Below are 25,902 nucleotides of genomic sequence, written 5' to 3' on the forward strand. Positions count from 1 at the left end.
TAGTGCAACAAATGTCTCTGGTGATACGGGATTAGATTGAGAGTTTCTCAGCTTTGGAAAGAAATATTACATAGTGAGGCACAGAGGATTGTGGTCACTTTCAACCCTAGTCCTGTCAATCATATCCTCAGTGGTGCAACAAACCTTGAGGGGGGGCCCGTGCAAAGTACATGGAGTGGCCCCCTCCTGACTCTCTCAGGAGCTCTCAGGCCTGGGTACTGTGCTGGGGGGCTCTGGAGCTCGCCCCCGCACTGCAGGGGCTCTTGCTACACCACTGCATATCCCTAAAGTGCAACCACAATTGAAGATTTATTAAAATATATTTAATGTGATTGGAATGGGATAAATTGTTACAGGTGCTAGCCCCACTCCTATCCGACTCGGATCTTCCATTAGGGGATCCCACTCCAAATTCTACTGGAGTAACAGGAAGTATACACCCAATGGAGGTATGTTTTTCTAAACGGTATCCAGGCACAATATTTCTTGAAACTGCATCCATTTACATAGCACTTATTACCCCTTAAGAGGTGTTGGAGCTCTTTACGGCGTGTAGCACACTGTCCGGGAGCCCAAAGTTAATGGTCAGTCCATTGTTTGTAGGGGTTAGTCTTGCATGCTAAAGGGCACCATTCCTGGCATGTATCCCAGTTTCTTTGTGGTACATTAATTACTTAGGTGTGATCATTACAGGGGACTATGTGAGAAGCAAATGCTTACTGGAATAATAGATGTTATTGTGGTTTCAAAAAAGAGCTTAAGACAGACAGGTATGAGATTTAGAGAGCTTTATGTACAGAAGAAGCATGCAGAAAGTAGATGGGAAGCAGAGATGCATTAGAAATCAATAAGGTAGGGAAAAAGTACAATTTAATTCAAGGTAAATGTTTCATGCAGGATTGTAAAGAATATAGCAGGTTCTTTCTTTGGATATGTTCAAAAGACCATTTTTGCTTTTTGTTTATTTTCAAACACAATAGATCGCTTTAGTTTTGCAGTATGAGGAGGCTTTGCTGTAGGTTTCGTTCTTTTGTGTACAACAGGACCGGTTCATCTGTTTAGAGCAGACAGCTATCTTTGTACCTTCTAGATTTTATTGCGGGCTTGGTCATTCTTCTAGAGTGGTCATGTACATGTCTAATTGGGTTAGACTAAGGCAACCCCTTTAACTCCTTTTCCTGTTTCAGTGTGTCTGACGAGGAAGTATTTATTGTTTTGTTGTATTTTTTGTGAGTATAGTGCCTTAATTATGTCAAATATATTCTAATCTATTCCTCTTATAGTGACTTTTATCTGTGTGTCAGAGTAGGTCAAATCTTTTAAGCATTACCTTATTTTCATTTTCTGTGCTATTTCTTTGTCAGAAAGTGTAAAATCTGTCTGTGGACATATTTCAGGTTTTCGAGAAGCCTGTATCTCGCCCACTTGCGCGTGTTCGTTTGTAACTATCCCGGTGCCCCGACCCTTGTACACATTTTCTGTTCAATGCTGCCATCTGCTGGCTGAAAATAAAAAGTTACTGTGAATTGCATTTGCTCTGTTATGGGCCAGAACATATTTCTCCAATACACACACATTGTGTGTGTGTGTGCAGGGCTTTAAGTGGGAAAACAAACTGGGGGTGCTCTAAAAGGGGCGGGACAAACCTTTTAAAGGGGTGTGGCCTATCCAACTAGGGGCGTGGTCTGAATAAATATATGTATGGCCGGTGCTCAGACCCGGCCCACTTAAAGCCCTGTTCTTACTGATTTGTGTGCGCTCTAACGTTTCGCTAAAAAGAACTTTATGCATTCATTTGACATAAATGACTCGCACATTTTACTCTGGCCACATCCCTGACTTTAAACATATCTTCACTTTAAGTGTCCTCCAGATGGTTGGTGGAAGCATGTCGTAGAAAGAAAACACACACCAGAAATGGGTATCGATTTCATTTATACCAACCAGCATAACTCCTCAAAATTATTATGTTTTAAGTCAAAGAGTGAAATCCCCCAGGTTGAAGAAACTGACGTGTACAACATCTGCACCTCTATTAGAGTGACAGAACTGCCTGTTGAACTGTGCAGAGTGTGGGGCATTTCCGAGGTGTTCTTACGTTTTGAAAGAGAGGGCTGGTAATTACTAAAATATGTTCGAAACTATAATCTTGCAAGGGGATTTTTTTCTGATCTCATGGGCCACTCTTTCTGGCAATGATATCACAGTAAGTCATGGTAACGACTCCTATATCTAAGCAGCATTCGTTGTTATCCTGCTAAGGAGCTAACCTGACTGCATGCTGTGCCAATCGTATGAATGATGAATCTGTTGTGTTTAGGTGCCTGATCGCAGAGTATTGTTCTTGGAAATCAATGGGCTTTCTTTGTCTTATTTCCTTGCACCTGCTCTGTTTTTGAAAGTGTTGTAAGCAAAGAGCAAAGTCTGGATTTTTCTTTGCCATTTCGTTCTTCTTTCCCATCTTCAACACTTCAGATTGTCCCTAGAGCTGGCTGCTGGTGTGTAAAAAAAAAAGGGAAAGTGTTGACTGGTAACACAATGGGATAGCATGCTACGCCATTTTTCTAAAACACGACAATAGTAGTGTTTACAGAAACATAAACCCCGTAGAAATATCAATTGAGGGTGTGAATAAGTGTGATAAAGAATCAAGGGACAGTGTGAGAACTGAAGGGAACAAAACAGGCGTGGAAACATTGAGAAGCAAAGGAAACAAAACAAATCCAAGGGTTAAAGAGAATCAAAGAACAGAAAAAGACTTGGATAACAATCGATTCTAAGGGCAGAAAAATAACTGAATAGGAAAAGAATCTAAGGTGACAATGGCGGAAGATTAAAATAAGAGACAAGTAAAAAAATGAATAGAAAGAACAAACAAAAACTGGAGAGAAAGTGGTTCAAATGTGATAGAAAGAACTGGACAGAAAATTAATCGAAGAAGAGGAAATAAATCAAAGGAGAAAAGAAAGTAAAATAAAAGAATCAAAAAGGTGAAAAGGAACCCAAACCTTGCTTGGTAAAAGAATGAAAAGAGGGAGAAAAATAATGAAATACGCCAGAGAAGTGGTTATGAACAAGTTATACTGCAAGAGTAGCAGAGCACACTGTTTAAAGCTTAAGGTGAAGGCAAAGATTTGATTCATTACTCCTCCTTCACCCAAGAGACTTCCGTCTATTTGAGACAGCAGTAAAAACCATGAGAAAATAAGTGCGCATGAGCATTCAAACTCTGTACAAGGAGGGGTGGAAAACAACAAAGCCTTGTTAACATATATATGGTCTTTTAAAGACCTGTGAAGTACTCGAGCATGGATGTGTGTGTGCCGGGGAAGCTGTCTCTGCCCAGGCTGCCACACACGACGGGGGGAGGGGTGGGAAAGCTGAAGCCCTTTCAGTCCAATGGGCGTTGCGCGCCTGATCTACAGCGTGCACAAAGGTCAGCGGCCTCAGGATCTAGCCTGGCAATTCCAGCTAGAGCAAAATAAGTTTGGTGCAAGAAAAAAAAAAGAAAACGGACTACCTCTGCGAGGCCCGAAAATCAAGCGTGATAGAGACGCATTTCGCGGCCCCCTGAAAATAACTGCCGGTGCTCAGACCCGGCCCACTTAAAGCCCGGTGTGTGTGTATATGTATTACTTGTGTGTGGAAAGGAGTCGCGGCTGACGGAGAATTTAAGCTAGTAGTTCTAATGCACCACCACCACCTTGGGATTATACTGCAAACAAGGAAACCTTTCAAATAGGCAGACGTTCCTTAGATTATCCACCATAAGTGGGCCAAGAATGGCTGTAGTGTACGGCTTTGCCTATCATTACCACATATGTTTAATGAGCATCACTCACTGCACTGATGCATCCAAGTAACGCCCCCTTCACACAAAGCAGCGCTACAAAGGTTTGTGCACTGAAGAAAAGGCACTTTTCCAATATAGTAAATAGCCGTGCAAGAATTGTTGCTTTGCGTCAATTTGCATTTCTTTGCGCTGGTGCAAAGCTTCAGTAGGTTTGGGCCTGTGTCTGTTGTGCACTAGGGATGATGTCAGTTTACCGTAAGTGTGTGTGACCCTTTTTGTACATATAGTGGCCCCTGAAGTGATCATTCAGTTATCAAGCTGAGTGGACCAATGGAACTCATCAGATGCCTGCATACTGGCAATGTGCAGATCCTGCCCTGGCAACAATCCCCTGACACAGCCACTTTAGGTGCTCAGCACTTTGAATGAGTTAAAATGAATGAAATGGCACGTTCGAAGGCAGCGCTTTCTCCTGCGAGAGATATGCAACAACATAGTTGTGGGAAACTAAACATATACCACAGGTGACATTCCTGCCAACACCTTGCATCTTGCTGCTTTTACATGGACACCAGAGATGAGGAGTGCGCTTTTTAATAAACACAGTACATCCTCCCCAAGGCACAGTGACTAGCACACTTTAGGGGCTTAGCCTGCAGATGGGCACAGAGGCAAGATTGAAACATGATCATAGAGCTTCTGAGCATCTTGGGAAAGAGGTGGTCTGACCAGCTGGGATCCGGTAGGAATGGCTCCTGAGACACAGGCCTACTCTCCTACCCACATACCAGTCACAGAAGGGCAGCCTGCTGAAACACATGCAGTAATGGTGGCCGTGATGCAGGCAGGGCTGCCCCTTTGGGAAGACAGGCAGTCTTAGAACTAGCCATGCCTCTGGAAGGTCATAGGTCTACGCAGTCAGTCCCATGTCATTCTTGACTAAAATAACTGCTGTGTTTGTGCTTTTATGGACTCTCCTTACATGACATGTAAATGATTCAGCCTCCGCCCTCCCTCTGTGCCAAATGCAGTAGCCAACTTTGGTGGACTCTGCATCTCACCTTAGAGGTGATGTCCCACAGTGCACCGTGCCAGGCAGCCATATTAGGTGACAATCTGAGGGGATGGACCCATGTCTTTTTCTGGAGCACTTAATGCTAAACAAAGTGAATGACGTTGGAAGGAAATTGTCATGCGGAGCACTCGTGTACAAATGTGTAACCAATGGGCTGCCTGGACAGCAGAGCAGCCTCAGCACTGCATAGCGTCGGCAAGCATGCAGCAGGTATATTAGATATCAAGTATCCAATGGGCGTACATCATGTTGGGATGTTCAGCAAAGTGCACACGTTACCTTATACAGCGTCAGTGAATATGCCAAGGTTGCATAGATACCTTCAGATTGCATAGGTTTTATAGTGGCAGACCTTATGCCTGACCTTGCGCTGATTTAACATTGCCACGAGCTAGTACGTCTAGGACCCCCTCTCACCGCCAATCCATCAGCGCCAGGATACTCCTCGCGGAGTGACAGTTAGCGCTTTATAAATGCCAATTTACATTACATTACATTACACGCAGCCGAGCTGTAACTCCTATCAGAAAGCTTCCAGGCTCTGTTCATTGTTCACCAGTCAGGCCTTCCACAGTAGAGCTATAGCTGAGGTTACACAAACGCCACAGATTCAGGTTTTCCCACCTAAATTCAGACAGCAGAGCCTCATTCAGGTGACGCATCGGGCCTTATTTATGAAGGACTTGCAACACTTTTGCACCACCGTTGCATCACTCTTTGTAACACAGCGGTGGCGTCAACAATGCGCCACGTTGTGCCATATTTACAAGGTGACGCATCTTTGCAGATGCGTCACCTTGTAAAGCCCTGCGCAACATTACACCTGCGTCAGGTATAATGCATGCAGGGTGGGCGTTCCCCCTCAAGAAAGCCTTGTAGAAGTGTCACACTGAAATCTATGAGATTTGACTGCCACACTTCTAGGACGCCACTGTGTCAAAACCTTGCGTCTGCCTCATGGCAGGCATATGGGTGACACAGTGTCATAGGCACATGCCTACCCCATGCATTGTTGGTGTTGCATCATGCTTGTGACACAACTCCAGCATTGCGTGACTTTTGCGCTTATAGATACATCAGGATTCCTGAAGTATCTGTCATTCCTTGTGACATGGAGCGCCGTACATTAAACACGGTGCATCCATCATGTCGCAAGGAGGGCTCAGTAAAAACTGTGGCATCGCTGTTTTATCGCAGTGATGCGACAGTTTTCATAAATGAGGCCCAGAGTTTGTAGGCCAGTTGTCACTAAACGTTAGGCATAGTTTGCAGACTCACTCCTGGGACAGCGCGGTCCCTCTGGGTACTTGTATGGCTGAGATGAATTGTCAGTATATTGCTGATCCTTCCTGCCCCCTTCCTCCCCTGCAGATTCCAAGCCTCAGTCACAGTGTGATCTCACAGACGAGTTTCCGGGCAGAGTACAAGTCCACGGCAGGCCCCGCCGTCTTTCAGAAGCCAGTGAAGTTCCAGGTGGACATCACGTACACAGAAGGAAGTGACGCACAGAAGGAGAATGGGATCTACTCTGTCACCTTCACACTGCTATCAGGTGAGATACAGGTCACACTGCTGCAACGCCTCTGTGTCGCATCAATGCCGTGCCAGCATCAGATCATGTATGACAAGACGCGACACTGTCACGCGACATCATATCACTGCCACGTATTCTGCAACCATCTCTGCCACATGACCCTCACTGTCATCGTGAAACTTCAAACTTTTACACAGATCCCTTTCAAACCACTAGCTCACCATGTGCTACATCTGTACCAGTGTCACACACATCACTGTTACACACGTGTCGCTCTACTGTCAACATTCAGTGTCGCACATTTGTCGAAGCACAGGTACACCACCGTCAAAGCACCACTGACGAGCCATTGTCATCATCCCTACCAGGATTGCCTCGCCGTGAGAGGGTAAGCAACCAGACTTGTTAGTTTCAGCTAGGAGGCAGCTAGTTCTCTCAAAACACAAGCGGAAGCGACTAAGGTTGTGACTTTCAGTAGCCCTGTCCACCCCTCCCTGTGCCTTCACACGTGTGCAGCCCCGTCAAGTCTCCCATGGGTGATGTGCTGCTCCAGCCCAGGGTTCTTCATTGAATTCTGGGGACTTGTAGTCTTGTGAATTCCATTACAAAACAGATCTACGAGTCCCAGAGTTCAAAGAGAAAACCTGTACTGGAGCAGAGCATCGGGCATGGGCCGGGGAACCTTGGCAGCTGTACTTGTGTGTGAACCCGTGCGTGTCATCACCATGGGTGATCCTTGCTCCATGACGTGTCAGGAGATACGTCGTGTACATAGGAGCACTACTTACGCCCAGCCCTTTCAGATGTGGAGTAGTGATCTGTATCTACACTAAGACTTCTATCTCACACTAAGGTAAAAAAATCCATACATCTATTGCACACTGAGGACGTTATCCCAGTTACTTAGCATCAACATGTAACGTTGTACCACAAGCAGAGTATCTGTAGCATGTGCTCCAGAGTACAGCGGAACTCTTAAAGACTCCTTCTGTTGAGTTCCCTTCATGTGCAAAACATTTCTTGCCTTTCATACATATTTGCAGAAACCTTAGAGAATGTTCCATAGAATCTATATTTTTAATAGCCATACAGGCGCTTCTTTCAAATGCTCGCTTCTCTTCATGACCCTGTCCTCATCTGATATGGATGTAAATATATGAGCTCTACCTATCCTTACTGGGAAGAGAGACACCCATTTCATCCTAACTCAAGGGGAGGGGTGACTAACCCACCAGTATAATCAAATGTACTTACAAATCAAGGGACATGGCCTGGGGCAACTCGTGGCGTTCAGTAATATATCTATGGCGGGTAACAACAAGTTACAGGAAGCTCCCTTATTTTACTTAAAGATCTGGCCATTTACACCCCCAATGAGCAAATCTTCAGACTGCCTAAAGTGGACCCCACACTAACCCTATGGGTCCAAGCACGTGTCCGTATACTTGCACAGCCATACATACCTTCCTACCCATCAGTGTCGCTGTACACATTCTTTTTTTATTATATATTTTTTATACATATTATTATCGTTTTTCCACCTAAGGCAACATGCAGTTCAAAGTGATATATAGTGTAAGACCATCATTTAAACATATCACCCTAGATTTGTTTAGATTAATTTTTGTCGACATATCCATTGATCGGGAAACAACCTTCACAACGCAGTCATTACATCGCACTACCTTTACATAGCAGTCATTACATCGCAACATCCTTTACATCGCATGTCATTACAACTGAGCCATTACATCGCATGTCACTACAACGCATGTGATTACAACGCATGTCACTACAACGCAGGCATTACATCGCAAGTCATTACAATGCATACCATTACAACACATTGTACCCTTACACTATCCAACACTTACCCTACTGTTGCACTCACTGGAGTTAGAATAGTAATTTTTACCCCTATACTATCCAACACTTACCTTCAATGCGATGTAATGGTATGCATTGTAATGGTATGCGTTGTAAAGGTATAATGCGCTGTTATGGAATGCGTTGTAAAGGTAGTTTTTGAAAATGCGATGTAATGGCATGCAATGTAAAAGAATGCGTTGTTAAGGATGTTGCGATGTAAAAACTGCGTTGTAAAGGCCTGCGTTGTAAATGTATGCATTGTAACGTCATACATTCGTTTATTTCAGTTTGTATTACATCTTGGGATATTACATTTCATATCAGCCAACTATGTTTCCCAAGCTCCATATATTTTCCTGTATTTCTTCAGGCAGCCTCTGCTCTCATATGCATACTTTTTGTTAATGCAATACTCATCTATATCCATTCCTCTAGCACTGGTACTGTCCCCCAACTCCCACCCCAAATCAGACCACAGTTCTTCTTGCATCCATCAGTGCAAGCTTATAAAGTAGTTCCACATATTTGGACAGTATTTCTGCATTTCATATCCCTAAAACTATTTTGAATTCAACTTCAATGGAAATTCCTCAGTTTTCTAAAGAGTTGTCTTTACTCCCCCTCTCTCTTTTTGTGAGCAAAAGAATGATGAGTTTGAATGCTATCCGAGTGATTGCCAATGGTTTGAATTATTGCAAGCATTTCTCCCATCACCTTTTGTGTGTTTGATGTAATGCCCTAAGTGGAAAGGACATGGGTCCCATGCTCACTGTGACGCTGGAACCAACCTACACCCGACTTATAATCCCCAATCAGGGTGTAACTGGTCTTGGGTTGCTTGTATTTCGGCACAGGGAGGACCTGGCCTAGCAGTTCAGGCTGGACTTTTCCTATTGGAACAGGGCCAAGACTGGTGCACATATGGCCGGGCTCAAACTGAGATGGCACAGTGAGCTATGAAAGATGGGTGGGATGCCACCCCAAGCGATTGCCAGTGGTTAGACTTATTGCAAGAATTCCTTCCATCTACTTTTGTGTGTCTTATCATGACTCCTACACAAGCTTTGGCTGCCTTTTTGGCATTACTTTTCTTACAAAACAATCATTTTAATATGGCATTGTGACATCGCCACCCATATACACTTTACCGATGTGCCTTTGAATGGTCAGTTTAAAAAGAAAATGTTTTCAGTGACCTCAGCCATGGCATGCTCATGCATCGTGAAGCCATGACTTAGGCAGGCATCATGACACCCATTTGTTTTTAAATTTGTTTGCTAATAATTCAAACAAGCATTTGCAAAGCAAGTAATACAGCACGCAGCAATTTAAAATGAACTTTTCATTGGCTTTGGAAATACTTGTTTTTTTATTATTTTGATAAAATAGCCATTGGTGGCATGCCCTAGACCACCATCAAGCAATGATGGTTTTCATATAATTGTATCTAATGCGTTTTATTGCTTTTCCTATCAGGTCTTAAATTTATAATCAAATGGCGTGAGTTGATTCCCCCATGATTATTTTTTGTAAAAATAGTATTATACTTGATTCTCTTCTTAGGCTTGAACTTTCAATATTGAGAAAAAGTTAATTCTGCCACTTACTAATTTTCACAGTTTTAACAAGAGAATCCTTTAACAAAATCTTAGCTTTTGCATAGTCTTGATTAGTGCCTTTTAGGCATTCCCAAGTGTTAGCGCCATTGCCCCTCTTCTCTTTGAGGTTCATTTTATTATGATATTTGTTTTGCTGTCTTCATTAAATGATACTAGGATTTTGGTCTTTGTTCCCTAGTCATTGTGAATCTCATCTTGCCTATGGAAAAAGGAGCAATTAAATAAATACCTAATCGAGAAGACATAAAAATTAGATGCACTTTATCGGATAACATCTGAGAAACTTTAAATAATGTTTTTAATAATTGCATTAAATATACAACCAAGACTGAGAGCCTTTCGAGAAGGACAGTGCCCCGTACTGTCCCATGAACACACAATCTTAACATTCTTAATATATAAGGTGCTGGCGGTCCAGTTCACGGCTCTCCAGGGGTGCGTGTAGCTGCTGAGAACATTTACAGTGATGTGTGCTAATGCTGACTACATTTCCCCAAGCCAGACTCGTCATCAAGCCCTAAGATGAAAAAGAATACAAGTAGAATAAAACAGCAACTCACCCAAAAATTTGAAGAAGTATTTTTATTTTGAGAATGCATTATATATTCAAATGATACATTTTTTCTCGGGAATTTACTTTAGCCTGACTCCAAGAGACTAGATTTTCCCAATCTGCTTCTAATTAATTAGCATCGCGGAATAAGGATTTCCTTATCAGTATTCTACCAGGTAAATAGTTTTCTTTACCTTTTAAAGATCTTTAGGTAAAATATTATTGTGCTGTGCCTCACTTTGTTGCTCAAGTTTATTTCTGAATACATCTCAGCACTTTTATGTCCCATGGAAACCATATTTGAATTTCAGGTGGAAGTCTTAAAGCTTCACCCTAGTTTGCACGGGGCATGTGCCTAGTGCTGTCTGCCTTTATGTCTTCTGACCTTTCAGAAACATGAACACACAATTCTGCCGTTTGTCTCCTCTGTTAGCTAACTAGTTTATTTGAACATTTCTGAATTAAATATACCTATAACAGTTTGGGTACCGTGTAAAACTGTTTTTCTAATGGCAATTCACGTAGGAGTTTGACATTGGCGTTCCGCTTTCTGTACGATATAGTATCTGGAGATGGGTGAGCATGCCACTATCATGAGAAATATGGTTGACTAAATGTAAAGTAACCTGGATTCATGTGGTTACCCCTGGATCATTCCTCAAAACTGGCATCGACAAAGGAAGAAAGAATAAAACTCCAAAGACAAAGGACAAGCGGACCCTGCAGACATTAAGTGTTTCATAAATTATGAACATGGAGATGATGAAACATTTGTGCACGCTACTGTTGCACGCATCTTACATGCCTAACATCAGTGGAATACATTTTTCTCTTTGATAAATAGATTGGTTGTTTTTTTCACCCACTAAATCTATTCATATTATTGAAGTGCTCTCATTTCAACTCAAAGTTACCTTATCCATTTTTTCACCCAAAAATATTTTTACCTTTAGGCCACAGACAACCTTAGCGGTCTGTTGGCGGCATTTTGTTTCCAACACATTACATATGCATTGAAAGAGGTTTGATTCAGCCCCTTGCTTATGATTGCAAGGCTGTTGTTGACTATCTCACTGCCCTGATTAACCGGCCTGATGCCCCGATGGTCCATCTCATCTATCTCACGTCTCTGATAGTCTGTATCCCTATTCTGCATGCATCACTCCCCGGAGCATCGCGGTATCACAGTGTTCTGGTTGAGTGATGTATTCTTCCACTGCTGACAACAGACCTTCCATTAACCCCTTCAGTGCCCATGACGAGCTGGACTCGTCATGGGCTGCGGTGGCGCTGTGCCCATGACGAGTCCAGCTCGTCATGAACTCCGCCCGCTAATGCAAAGTGCGGCACTGGGCGGGGAAAGGGGCGGGCATGCAAGGGGTTAAAGTATAAGAGAGGGACTAGTTTGTCTCTCGACTCTCTCTTCTCCCCCTAACTTCTGTGTTTTAGCCCCGTTCCCCACCTTTGTTTTTTACCCCAATCCCTTTACATACCGCCCAACTAGTGTCCTTTTGCCCCTCCAGATCGTTTCTGATTTTTTACAGCTTGCAGCACAGTTGGTGGATGACTATCTTAAAATGGCGTTTTAGCTATTTTAAGATGGTTGCCCGCATGCGCCCATGTATATTCACATTGCTGGAATTTTTAAACGGCTTGTTTCTATTTTTAAATATCTCATTTGAAGATGACCGCTGTGGATATGTGTCCATCCACATCGGCCATCTTTGAACGGGATTTGTAAAAATAAAGTAAAAAAATGCATTCGAAATAGATGCATGCACACCTGCAGCAGCCATCTGGGAATGCATTCTATTTCTACAAAACCTGCTGAAAGATGGCCGTCACGGATATGCACACATTCACAGTAACCATCTAGAATCATTGGCAAAACCAATGGATTTCACAGACAAGACCTATTTTCTTTGCCTCTGCTTGTTATAATATGCTTCTTTAATATATCATTTGAAACTTTTGATATCTCATATGTTAATTTGGGAGTATGTTATTCACTGCTGGACACTGCCTAATTTCCAATCATTATACTGTGCTTCCAAATTTTAAACATCAGCTGATGTCTGAAAATACTCATCATCCCTTTTAATGGCCTAATCATTTGATTCTGTTCTGTGTACATGTACCGCTCAACATAATACACTTAAAACATATAGGAAGGAGCAAAGGCAGACACACACAGGCAGGTGCAGGCAAACACTGGTGTCTTTAGGGTAGCCACACACAGAAGGGCAGGCCCAAAGCCAGTGACAGAGTATCAGGAATTAGATAGGATGTAGGCCAGCACACAGCAGCCCTGCTAATGAAACATACAGGCTGGCACCGAACAGCTACACACACAACAAAGCACAAGGCCAGATTTTGAGTTTGATAGACCGGGTGGACCTAGGGTATGTGATGTGGTATCTTGTCTGCCAAACCCTCAGTCTGCCTTCCTCATTTATAGTCAGGTGGGCCATCAACTTTAAGTCGGTGAAGCCCCCGTTAGCTCTGCTGATGGAATGCTTCATCTGAAGTCCCAACAGAGTAGGGGGCATTGGAGGGAAGGCATTACACTGCCTGTTCTATGTAGGGTGAATGGTGTAATATCCATTTTTTCAGTCCCTCTGGTAAAACCTGGCAGTGAGCAACTGAAAACAAAATAATGACCCCCCACACCCTGTGAAAAAAACTTCCTGGGTGTTGGGAATATTTGTTTATTTTTCAATAAGAAACTTCCACTTTGGGAGTTTCTTTTTGAAAAACAAAAGCCTTGTTAAACTTTGGTGAATGGCTGTCAGAACTGATGGCGCCCATCCACCATACTTTTTGTACCTTGGCAGAAACTGCCATGTTGAGGGTTCCTGTCGTGGTCCAAAGGTCACCACTGGGCTAGCGGAGATCTGTAAATTTGGGGGACGGTAGTCCATCAGGGTGGCAGACATAATGTCCTCCACCCCCATCACATACTGTCCTCCACCTGCCAAACTTTAATTCTGATTCAGAGTCTTCACAAAACATCCACACACGTCCTGTCACAACACTGAGATCCACAGTCTAACAAGGATAAAGAATCAGTGATCACACATATACAGACCAGCCACACATGGGCAGATGCAGAGCAACCATGGCACAAAGACACAGCCTAGCCTCAAGCAGGAGGGCAACAGCAGCCAGATGTCCCAGATGTCCCAATGGCTTGCTTCCATACTGTTACTCCTAGGAGCATGCTTAAATGTACAATTCACTAACTCTACTGACCGTCTCCCCCCGTTAGTATTAATATTATTTTTGTTACTGTTCTTGTTATAATTCCTATCATTTTTGTTGTTGTTACTAATTTATTACTACTATTTTTTCCCTGACACACAGGTCCAAGCCGGCGCTTTAAGCGTGTGGTTGAAACTATCCAGGCAGAATTATTAAGCACAGATGAGCAGCCTTGCGTGCAGCAGCTATCAGGTGAGACTGATGGACCCTCAGGGTCCTGATGGTGTCTGCAGGCATCTAGCTTGGAGGGGCATGATGGCCTCCATCCTCGATGTCCTAACCTCTTGATGGTTGCGATGGAAGTGGTGGGGTGCATCTGCATGGTTTGGTTGTCAGAGGGTGGTGCCCAGTGCCCACTCTTGCTGTGTTCTGTTTAGTTGGTAGCAACCACCACTTGCCTTCTCAGAAGTAATACCACTGGATGTGTACATCCAAAATGAACAGAGGTCATTTGATCTATTTGGACATTTTCAGGTTTCCCGACTGGCCACTTTTGCAGCAGACACCGTAATGTGATAGGCCTTTCAGGGGCATTTTCCATCTGGAAATGTGCTTTTGCCTTACAGGCTGGCCTGGTTAAAAATGGAGGTTTCCGTCGTCACTGTCTGTCAAAGCCTACCACGTTCGAATGAGGCCCTTCACAGAGTGGCCTGCATCCACCTGTGCCCCATGTGGTCTTTTGTGTAAATCACCTGAATGGCACTGCACACTGGCCCCCACCCAAGATAGCATGCCATCCTCTTCTCATTTCCACACATGTTGTATTTGTTTGTATAGTGTATACTGTGCTGGCATATTCAAACTTTAAAGGGCATGCTGTGCCAGCTCATAAACTCAGCTCAAACAGACAAATAAATAAAGTGCTTAAGGTACAGAGGGCCATGGGTTGGTAGCAGGAGCCATTCCTATCCACACAAAGGGCCTAATGTGGAAGCCTGCATCTGCTGGACATGGCATGGAATGGAGTGAGTCATAGAGCAGCCTCCATCATGCCATGTCTTAGAGCTGGAGCAGCAATGCAGTGGTACAGCAGTGACACCAAGTGGTAGTTCAAAGGAATCTGACATTTTGTCTGAGGCTTTCTAGGTAGCAGCCAGAAAGTACAGACTGCATTAACACCGAGTGATCAACATATCTGCATGAACCATTCTAAAAAAAAAAAAGTTGATCTAGTTTGGGTTTTTTATGGTGTTTCATGTGACTCTATTACACGAAGGTGGTGAGGGGGGCGCAGGGGGGGGGAGAGGAGGGTACCCTTTCCATTTCCAATTTAATTCTCATAGAATCATTTTCTTCTTGATACAGGAAAATAGCTGAACGGATTTACACCAGGCCTGACATGAAAATAACATTTACAATTTAGCCATACCTGGACCGTTAGTTTGCAGAGTTCCATAAACCCAGTTTGCGGACCTCCATGGACCCAACATTTAAAAATATTAAAATTTGATTGGACAAGAGATTTGTTTTCTCTTGCCGTCCATTTCAGGTCTACAAACCCATATCCTAATCTGCGAATCCAAACCATCTGATTGGCAACAATTTCGAGGAAAAAATTGCAGCCACCAATACTGAGCCTCCATATCATGATATAAAGAAAGAAAGGGCCCAATAGGGTTACATTGAGTACCCCATGCCTTCCCCAGCCAATGAGGTAGGCCCCATAGGAATACCCCCAAGGATTAAAAAAAGAGATTAAAACTTTGCAGCTGGGTTTGCAGCCCCCAAGATCATCGAATTCTATCTTGGGGCTGTAGACCTGGTGAAGCTTCTCGGGCAAGGGACCACAAACGACAGCAAGCTTCAGGGAGCCATGTCTGCCCATTTTAGGGTTCCAGTAATACAAAATCAGGATTGTGGTCCTCAAAAATGGCCCATCATAGGTCCACGGGCTGGGGATGGTTCAGGAGTCTTGTGAAAGAGCCTGCTTAATCTATGAAAGGATCTGTGAATCTTATAGCAATAAAAAGAACGAAAACCAGACTGGGATCTGCAGGATAGACTACCTGAAGCCAGTTGGGCACACACCTATCCATAGGCTTGGGCCTGCAGCCAGCCCCCGCTCCACACACAGTTGGGTTTGGGTGCCCACAGTGAGTTCTGAGCCTGGCTGTGGCCACAGTTGAGAAGAAGGCACCAGAGCAAAGGACCTTGTGAGATGTGGTTCCTTTTGACCTTCAATGGGTTGCAGTGATGTCCAAAGTAGGAGCACTGCCAATATCCTGATATTTCTTGTAGGGCACTGACTAGTCACAGGCTGCTAAGCCTTCATTGGTGGAATGAGTGCATGCCATAAAATAGAATACTACTTGTACTGGCATATCTGAAGGGGCTAGAGACAAAGCTGTTCACGTGGAGAGATAAGTGGTCTGTTTATACAGATCAGAATTATTGAGAGCTCATTGCTCAATCCCACTGCTGTGATATTTCAATATTTCAGTATTGACTGATGGATTTGAAACAAACTACATTCGAGTAGCCCAAATCCAAAAGGTCCTACACACATCTTTCTGGCGGTATAGGCAGATCATGCAAACAGAGGTTATAGAGTATACTGCGGCACACCGTGACAGTGTTTATACTACACATATGTCGTGCTGTGTATAGCTAGCTGACCGACCATGGGCACACGACGTAAAGCAATATAGTGTATGAAGTATCAATAGGCACAGATATGTACACACAGCACACATATCTGAGTATGCAGCAAACATATGCCAACAGCATTGGTACAGATGCTAACATGCACATTTGAAGGGAACGGATTTCTGGTCAGATTACGGAGTACTCCTTTACCCAATTGAACTATGTCTCTGACAAGTGTGGAAAAGTAATCCACATTTTACTGTCGCTTTCCTAGTAAATCCGAGAGGTCATATTCTTCTCTTGACTCTCATTTTTCTTCTGACATGGAATGCCCAAGTACTACCAGCAATGAGACAGAGTAGATCCACAAATGCATGTAGCCCATAGTTCATATTTGCACAGTGCATGCAGACACAGCACAGATACATCTACAAAGCACACACACGAGCACAGTGCATGCAGACGCAGCACAGATACATCTACAGAGCTCACCCATGAGCACAGTGCAAGCAGACACAGAACAGATACGTCTACAGAGCTCACACATGAGCACTGTGCACGCAGGCGCAGCACAGATACACATCTACAGAGCTCACACACGAGCACAGTGCATGCTGGAGCAGCCCAGATACATCTACAGAGCTCACACACGAGCACAGTGCACGCAGGCGCAGCACAGATACATATACAGAGCTCACCCATGAGCACAGTGCATGCAGACACAACACAGATACATCTACAGAGCTCACACACGAGCACAGTGCACGCAGACGCAACACAGATACATCTACAGAGCTCACACATGAGCACAGTGCACGCAGACACAGCACAGAAACGTCTATAGAGCTCACACACGAGGACAGTGCATGCAGGCGAAGCACAGATACACATCTACAGAGCTCACACACGAGCACAGTGCATGCTGGAGCAGCCCAGATACATCTACAGAGCTCACACACGAGCACAGTGCACGCAGGCGCAGCACAGATACATCTACAAAGCTCACACACGAGCACAATGCACGCAGACGCAGCACAGATACATATACAGAGCTCACCCATGAGCACAGTGCATGCAGACACAACACAGATACATCTACAGAGCTCACACACGAGCACAGTGCACGCAGACGCAACACAGATACATCTACAGAGCTCACACATGAGCACAGTGCACGCAGACACAGCACAGAAACGTCTATAGAGCTCACACACGAGGACAGTGCATGCAGGCGAAGCACAGATACACATCTATAGAGCTCACACACGAGCACAGTGCATGCAGGAGCAGCACAGATACATCTACAGAGCTCACCCACGAGCACAGTGCACGCAGGCGCACCACAGATACATCTACAGAGCTCACCCACGAGCACAGTGCACGCAGGCGCAGCACTGATACAGCTACAGAGCTCACCCACGAGCACAGTGCACGCAGGCGCAGCACAGATACATCTACAGCGCTCACCCACGAGCACAGTGCATGCAGGCGCAGCACAGATACATCTACAGAGCTCACACACGAGCACAGTGCACGCAGACGCAGCACAGATACACATCTACAGAGCTCACACACGAGCACAGTGCATGCAGACGCAGCACAGATACACATCTACAGAGCTCACACACGAGCACAGTGCGCGCAGACGCAACACAGATACATCTACAGAGCTCACACACGAGCACAGTGCACGCAGACGCAGCACAGATGCATCTACAGAGCTCACTCATGAGCACAGTGCACGCAGGCGCAGCACAGATGCATCTACAGAGCTCATACACGAGCACAGTGCACGCAGGCGCAGCACAGATGCATCTACAGAGCTCACTCACGAGCACAGTGCACGCAGGCGCAGCACAGATACATCTACAGAGCTCACACACGAGCACAGTGCACGCAGGCGCAGCACAGATACATCTACAGAGCTCACCCACGAGCACAGTGCACGCAGGCGCAGCACAGATACATCTACAGAGCTCACCCACGAAAACAGTGCACGCAGATACAGCACAGATACATCCACAAAGCTCACCCACGAGCACAGTGCACGCAGGCGCAGCACAGATACATCTACAGAGCTCACCCACGAGCACAGTGCACGGAGACACAGCACAGATATATCCGCAAAGCTCACACACGAGCACAGTGCACACAGCACACAAATATGAAACATTCGGGCTTATAAAGCTATGAGGAACCCATTGTGGGAATAGAAAGAGGAATGTTGGTAACGTCTGACATTCTACAGATGAGACTCCACAACACCCCGATCAGTTGTTACCAATAAGTGTGAGATCTCCCTTCTGGATTAAAAGTGATGAAAAACCATTTGCTAAAGTTTCTTGCCTTTTCAGTGATATTAGCAATCCCACTTCAAGGTTCTAGTCACAGCTCGCAGAGTGGTGGCATTCAGTGCTCGAGAGACATCAGTGCACGTCGTGGGTGGCCATGAGGCGGGAGCCCCTGGCACTGCCCTCCAGATGCAGGCTACTTGAGGCCCCTTTGTGTGGTATTTTACATAGCATGGTGAGCCTAGAAAGGAGGTGTAAGATGTTAGTGGGGTCAGTGGGCTTTTGTTGTGTGTGAGCTGCTGGCTTACAGCACAGAGACATGTTGTGACACTGGAGAAAACGTTGGTGATGCTCATGTGTGCACTTAAAAGTTACACAGTGTCAAAACAGACTTAGCAGACAACGTTACATTGGCATATAACATGGCATATAACATACCCATGTACATGAACTACATGTGGAGAACATTCTAGGTCGTTCTGCAAAGATGGCTGAACTCATAATATGGCAGTAGCTGCATTTTTTCAAGTTTTGTCCTTGAAGCAGAAACACACACATGAGCAAGGCGTATTGACAACTTACTCATTGGCTGATGTCAAAAGTCGAGAGTACACATGGACAACAAGACCCAGGGATCAGGCAGAAAGCAAGTGTATCCCTTTAAAAAAAATACAGCCTGAATTAGAGATTTGCAGACAGGTACTCCATCATAAATGTGACATATATCCAGTGCCTGTCTTCTTAGGATATAATGCACTTGTAATAAGGTAGACAGGGTATCCATCACCTTTGTGACTGACTGAACCGCCAAACTCAGTTGGTCCCATAGTGGGCAAGGTCACAATGCACATATCATTGCTATACATAACACACGCGTATAGAGTGTACATAGAATTCACACATGTGTACACCCTACCTAAAGTTTACATATTTATAGTGCACTTGCATACTCACTCACTGTTAACACAGATGTACAAGGATCACACAGTATGCACAGAAGACAGCAGATAATTTACATATGTGCACATTAATGCACTGTACAGGGTAAGCATTGCACTTAGAAGTACAAGTTTACAAAGGTTTGTGCATACGATTGTGCGACACAGCCGAGTTTAGAGCTGTGACTGTGGTAGATCACCTAACCTGTTTTCATTGCTTTGCGTCACTCAAATGCCCGAACAAATCATTTGTGAACTTGAGCCAGTGAAGCCAGAATCTTTTCACATACTGTGCATGCAGTGTAGTTAGGCCTTTATTTATGAAGGGGTTACGCCACTGTTGCGTCACTTTATTGTGGCACTGCGGTGGCGTAATCAATGCGCCACACTGGGCCCTATTTACAAAGTGACACATCTAGGCAGGTGTGTCACTTTGTAAACCCAAACACTACATTACAATTGCTTCAGGTATAATGTATGTAGGGTGGGCGTTCCCCCGTGAAAAAGGCTCGTAGAAGTGGCACAATGAAATCTCTGAGATTTAACTGCGACACTTCTACGACTTCACTGCGTCAAATCCATACTCATGCTTCAAGTGTAAGGACTGATGCAGGGCCTTTCACATGGGACTGGCCCCATGTGTAATGACACATTGCTGGAGTTGCATCTGTTTTCCGGCACTGCACCAACAGATACGTTAGGATTCCTGATGTATCTGTTCAATCCTTGCGACATGGAGCGCCGCAGAGTGAATACGGCGCACCCATGGTGTCGTGAGGAGAGCGCAATGAAAAGTGTTGCATCGCTGTTTTCAACCAGTGATTCGACACCTTTCATAAATGAGGCTCTTAAAGCCTTCCTCTTACTGGGCACAGGGTGCTCCTTGAGATTTATCACAAAGAGGTCTAGTTCTATGGAAAGGCAGAATCCCTGGGCAGAGGTGCCACACTGCCTTCACTTGCAGCATAATGTGGAACGCAGCACCACTGGGCCTCTTAGCCAAACAATATGGCCGGAGGTGCTGGAAGTGGCAATCCCCATGGAAATGGAAACATTGTAAGCAGTGGACTGATTCCTCTTAGTGTCGCCAGTAGACGTTTCACCCTCAGACGTTGAGTGGGAGTGGGGTGGATAAGGGATGTGGATGACATGTAGCAGCAGGTATCTGCTCTCCAGGTGTATGTTTAAACTCCAGCTCACCTCTTAACCCCCTCCCTCCTTCTTCCTTCCACGCTGTGATCCAGACACCACTAACTGTTTGGAGCTAATGACGGCCCGCCTGTCAAAATGCGGTAAGGACATACTTCCTTCACAGCCTCTCTCGTCCCTCACTTCTTAACTACCCTCCTGAAAACCCTCAAAACTAGTCTTATCCTATCTCTCCCTTTCACATATTGCCCCTGAACACGTGACTCCTCCTGCTCTCGCTGTGCATCACCACTTGCACGCACATGCGCCGGCTGTGCGCCCTTTGGCTGCTTCTCGTCTCCGTTCCTCTGTCCTCTTAGCTTTATTTTAGAGTATTCTCTTTTCTCTGCTATGCTCTGTTTTCCAGCTCTGGTTTTCTGCTGCTCGCTAAATCACTTTCCTGTAGCATTTGCCGCACCTTTTTGTATCTTGACCGACCTCTCTCTTTGGGTTGCTTTTATGTTTTACTGTTTAATGGTGAAAGGAAGGGAGATGGCGGCCAATGGAAGAATTTGGGTACACTGCTGCACCACGCCTGCCTGAGAGAGGGCTTTCAAAACTTACCTACACTTGGATACCCACTCGAAGATCTTTATCACTTTTTTTTTGTTGTGGTACATGCAGTTACAGAGATGGCTGGCTCGACCAGATCTGAACCGAAACGTTCAAATCCAGCCTTCCTTGTTAGAAAAATCAACAACAAAGTATTCATTGTTTTCTGTAGTTCTCCAAAGAACATCTCTTACAGCTCCAATAGAGTGATGAAGTGCAAACACAGGTTACAAATGTACCAATATGCATGCATAGTATCTGCATGGCTGTCCATCCGCTGCCTGAGGAAGCACCTCTGGCTGAAACAACTCCACCATCATTACCATTGATACCATACAGCTCAAACAACCCTCTCAGTAATTCTGCAACTACGTTTTTTTGTCAGAAGTTAAATAATATATCCGTGGTACTAGGAATTTCGAACATCAATTCAAAAGGTATTTAGGAATAAATAAAAAAAATCAATTAATGGAATAGAAAATCATAACTTATATTTTCTAGCATTAGATCTTTCTTAGAGTCACGTTTCCCATAGTCAAGCTCGGAATCCTCATAAGAAATGTTAAAATAGTAGTAACAGAATTGACCAATTAAAAAAAATTCTATATGAAGCTATACTTTTTTTTTTTTGCGACTGGGCAGAGAACCAATGCGGTGGTGAAGCTGCAACCTCCGTTCCTCTAGGTGGCAACTATAGCCTATATTTTCTAACACACATCAATTGAGAGGGGAAATCAACAGAGGCTCAAAGGCTTCTCTCCGCAGCTGCCTATGGGTGTTGGACCCACGGGAATGTTCTTCTTAAGCAATCTCATTTTTCTGTTTACACAATGTCTGAAATGGTACTAGTACTAAGACACATCTTGAGAGTGCCAGGGCAGCATTAAACACATAAGTGAAAAAGATTTTGCATCTAGGCAAGATCAAAGTGTTGGAGTCCTTTATAGATCATAATTTTCTACATGTGGCCGACCTCAACCCACATGAGATCCAAACAGCTGTAAGAAGAACTCATGGGACCTCCACTTAAAGTGGTTCACAGGGTGTGTGTGTGTGTAAGTAATTGAAACAGAAGATCCCCTTCCCACTGGCAATACAATGAGAGAGAAGGATCTGTGAGACATTAGCTTTTGGTATCAAAGAACCATGGGGCATATTATCAACCATGGAGTTAAAATTATCGCCGCTTTAGCGGCAGAAAACTGCCGCTAAAGCGCCGATAATGGGCTTGATAATATGCACTTGAGAATTCCAATAGAAGCTCATATTGTCACCAAAACATGGGCTTCTATGGGAATTCATATTATCAAGCCCATTATCACCGCTTTAGCGGCAGTTTTCTGCCGCTAAAGCGGCGATAAGTTTAACTCTGTTTCTTGATAATATGCCCCCATATCTGAATATTCTCAAAGAAAGGTTTGCTCTTAAAATGATCCCACGCTTCATCCCAACAGTACCCATTGACTTTGACTTGTACCAGCAAGTCGGATTCCCCACCTGTTTTTCTACGCCAGGGACCCGCCGGAGAGAAATGTTTACAAACTTTAGGCTTTGAGAGGTGTTCTAGATTCTAGTTCAACCGGGCAAAACATTTTACAAGACCAGTTATCTGTTTCATTTGGTAAAGCAAAAGCCAATCCTTATCAAAACAGGGCTTGCCCACTGGGTTACAGCCTGGATCACCTTCCATCACTGCACATCTGGAAAACCTGGTTGCGATGCTCTAGGAGCACTAAAACTAAGGTAACCAGGGCGAGTGTGAGTTTTCTATGCAGCTGCAATATGGCAGTGCTATCATACATACCCACAACACGTCCGCCCGGAGCTCCAAGCGAGATCGGTAGCAATAGGGGAGCTGTGGAGGCTCGTTAGCACCTTCCTCAATGTTGTCTTTTCCAGCTGGGAGTTGTAATTCATTTAGGTGAAACTGTGATCCAATGGTGGAGGAGATATTACTTACCTATAACTACAGTTCTCCGCCGTTGATATCTATCATAGATTCCCATGTGACGCGACCTCCGCCTGTTGGCATGAGGCTTAGCTGTCCCCTTTCATATGAAAGTGCTAACAGCCAGAATTGGCATGTCCTTAACCTTAATCTTCTGGAAGAAAAGCACAAAGAATGTTTAAGATAGTTAACATACGCCTGAATTGAAGTAAAATATTTATTAATTCTGCAGCCATGTCCGAATATATTTCAATCCTTCTAACAAAACCACAAAAATATTGAAATACAAGGATCATCAGGTGCAGAATGCAAAAGAACATTAATGAAAACACTGCAATCTGGTCTGAGACATATTGTTAAGGAAACCTTCACCTGCTTACACCTCATACACACTAAAATGTGAGGGTCTGATTCACAAAGCACATTTCCATGAGTAAAATATGTCTTACTGCTAGGAATTGAGGAGTAAGTCTCACTTAAGTCGAGGTAAGACATGACTACTCACAGAACTTGCATTTGCAAAGCCAATATGTTTCACCGTTTTGACCGATTGGCTTTGACCATGCTTTTCAGTGATGCTTTGGAGCATCAGCAAAAAAGCTACCTTGCCGCTACTGTGCAGCATCGATTACAAATGTTTTTTTCAAAAAGTGCAATTCCGCCGCCACAACTGGAGGTCATGTCATCTCGTAGGCAAACACATGGATGATGGTGTATGTAATGTACATGCATTTGTCATGAGGCATGCACGCACCTATTGAATGACACAGGTACCATTTGCTGTCATTGTTTGATTTACAGATCCAAGATGTCGAATGCTACTCGGATCTATAAATAAAAACATTCAATTTTACTTGTGCATAACCGCATTGTGACACACAGTGCCGGCCGGCAGCAAATGACAGCTGTTGAGCACACCAAATACATAAAATTGAAAACATTTACAAAAAAATGTAAAGAACATGGGGTGCGAGCGCAATGGAGGAGTCATGGGGGGAGCAGCGGGGAGTGGGATGGGGTGAGGTAGCAACAAAGGTGCTGGAAGCTAGGAGAGAAAAAATCTAAAACAATCAAGCCAGATTGAGGAAAGGGAGGCAATGGCAAACCTGGGAGAGGCGAGGGAGCAAGGCGGAGTATGCACAGGGGCGGATGTTTCCATTGGTAAGCAACACAAATGCAAACACTTTCATGGAAAAAGATAAAAGTAGTTCCCTAAATGTGAGCGGAGGAAGGTTACGAGTCAGAGAATCAAAAGGATGGTAAAGTGGCTATGCTGCAGGGGAGCAACAAGCACAAGAAGAGGAAGGCAAGCTATTGAATAAGGATAAGAGTGACAATCAAAATCAACCAATGGTAAGCAGTTGCCGGGTACTAAGCCTACTGTACGTTTTGGCATGGTCTACTGGAGGACGTCCAAGAAGCTGCCTGGTAGGCAAGACCTAAAAACCTTTGCAATTTTGGCTCGTATGTTTTATACTTCTGCAGCAGTGAAAAAATGTGCGTGATTTTTTTTTCATCTTCTTATTCTCCAGCCAAGGACTTCACTATATAAAATACCTGAAATAATTATAAAATAATAGTAATAATTTAGGGATTGTGAAGTTCACACCCAGTTCGGGTGAAATACACAGAGCTAAAGCTAAATGTATGTAAGTCAGAATGCAATAAACATTGTAATTTTCATAATAACCTTCAAACCTGTGCAATAACAAAACCCAAGGCGATCAACATCTTTGCACCCATAAAGCGACTATAGACAGACAGTACCCAAAATGATATTTGGTATTTGTCTACTCCGTTGGAACATAAATTATTAGCATTTTATGACTCGTATAACCACTTATACACTTTCCAGTGTCTGCGAAGCATAACAAGAGGCAGCCCTATGCTCCCTGTTCCAAAAGCCCTATGCTCCCTGTTCCAAATCTTTATCTCTGATTTCCCCTCTTCTTTTGTTAGGCGCATTACCAAAAGGCAGCCATCTCGCCTCCACAGAAACATGTTTTCGTTATCGCTCTACTGGAACTTGGACACAAGGTGGAGCCATTGTGAAAGAAATAGTTGCATGTACAAAATTGTAGTCCATTTCTTCTTGTGTATTTGACAATGAGCAGATGATTCTTACTTATAGAAGCTACTGAAACGATTATCTACAAACACCATAAGCAAATTAGAGGGCAAGTAAACGTGTTTGCACCTTACTGATGTGCAGGTCTTCTCTGACAGCTCCCTCCGCCTCCTTTCAGATCAAACTTGAATATGTGCAGATAGAATCCGTGATTCCTACGAGCACAACCTTTCACCTTTGTTTTCCAGTAACACACATGCTTCCTGTTTGCCTTGATAGAAACATTTGTTGATTGGGCACACAACTATCAGTGGTTTCAGCAACTCAGTTTATGACAATGCACCCAGGACGGGCAGCTGCCTGCATGCAACCCAGCAAAATCTAAATGCTAAACATTGTTATGTTATGAAGTTATGTTATGTGTATTTGTAGAGCGCACTGTCCCGCACAAGGGTACTGGCAAGGGGTGTGTGCCTAGCCCTACCTGTGCATGGCTTGTTAATTGAAAAGCCAGCTCTTCAGCTTCTTGCATAGCTCATGAAAACAGGAGGCGGCTCCGGTGTGGAGTAGGAGGCTGCGTCACGCTTCAGGAGCAATGTAAGAGAACACCTGTCCTCCTGATCTGGT

General features: G+C 44.2%; 1 protein-coding gene across 7 annotated transcripts in view; it reads left to right on the forward strand.

The window, feature by feature from the left end:
- The window catches only part of BRSK2 (BR serine/threonine kinase 2), a 672,447-nt gene that overhangs the window by 624,834 nt on the left and 21,711 nt on the right, over window positions 1–25,902 (forward strand). For 6 of the 7 annotated variants that reach the window (XM_085644912.1, XM_085644916.1, XM_085644913.1 and 3 more), the window contains 3 exons: window positions 6,240–6,420; window positions 13,807–13,896; window positions 20,764–20,811. In XM_085644912.1, coding sequence (XP_085501038.1) covers window positions 6,240–6,420; window positions 13,807–13,896; window positions 20,764–20,811 — 319 coding nt within the window. The remainder of the gene's footprint in view (window positions 1–6,239; window positions 6,421–13,806; window positions 13,897–20,763; window positions 20,812–25,902) is intronic. The other variant, XM_085644915.1, reaches the window with a different exon arrangement.

This window comes from Triturus cristatus, chromosome 3_1, assembly GCF_964204655.1.
Source record: "Triturus cristatus chromosome 3_1, aTriCri1.1, whole genome shotgun sequence".
NCBI lineage: Eukaryota > Metazoa > Chordata > Amphibia > Caudata > Salamandridae > Triturus > Triturus cristatus.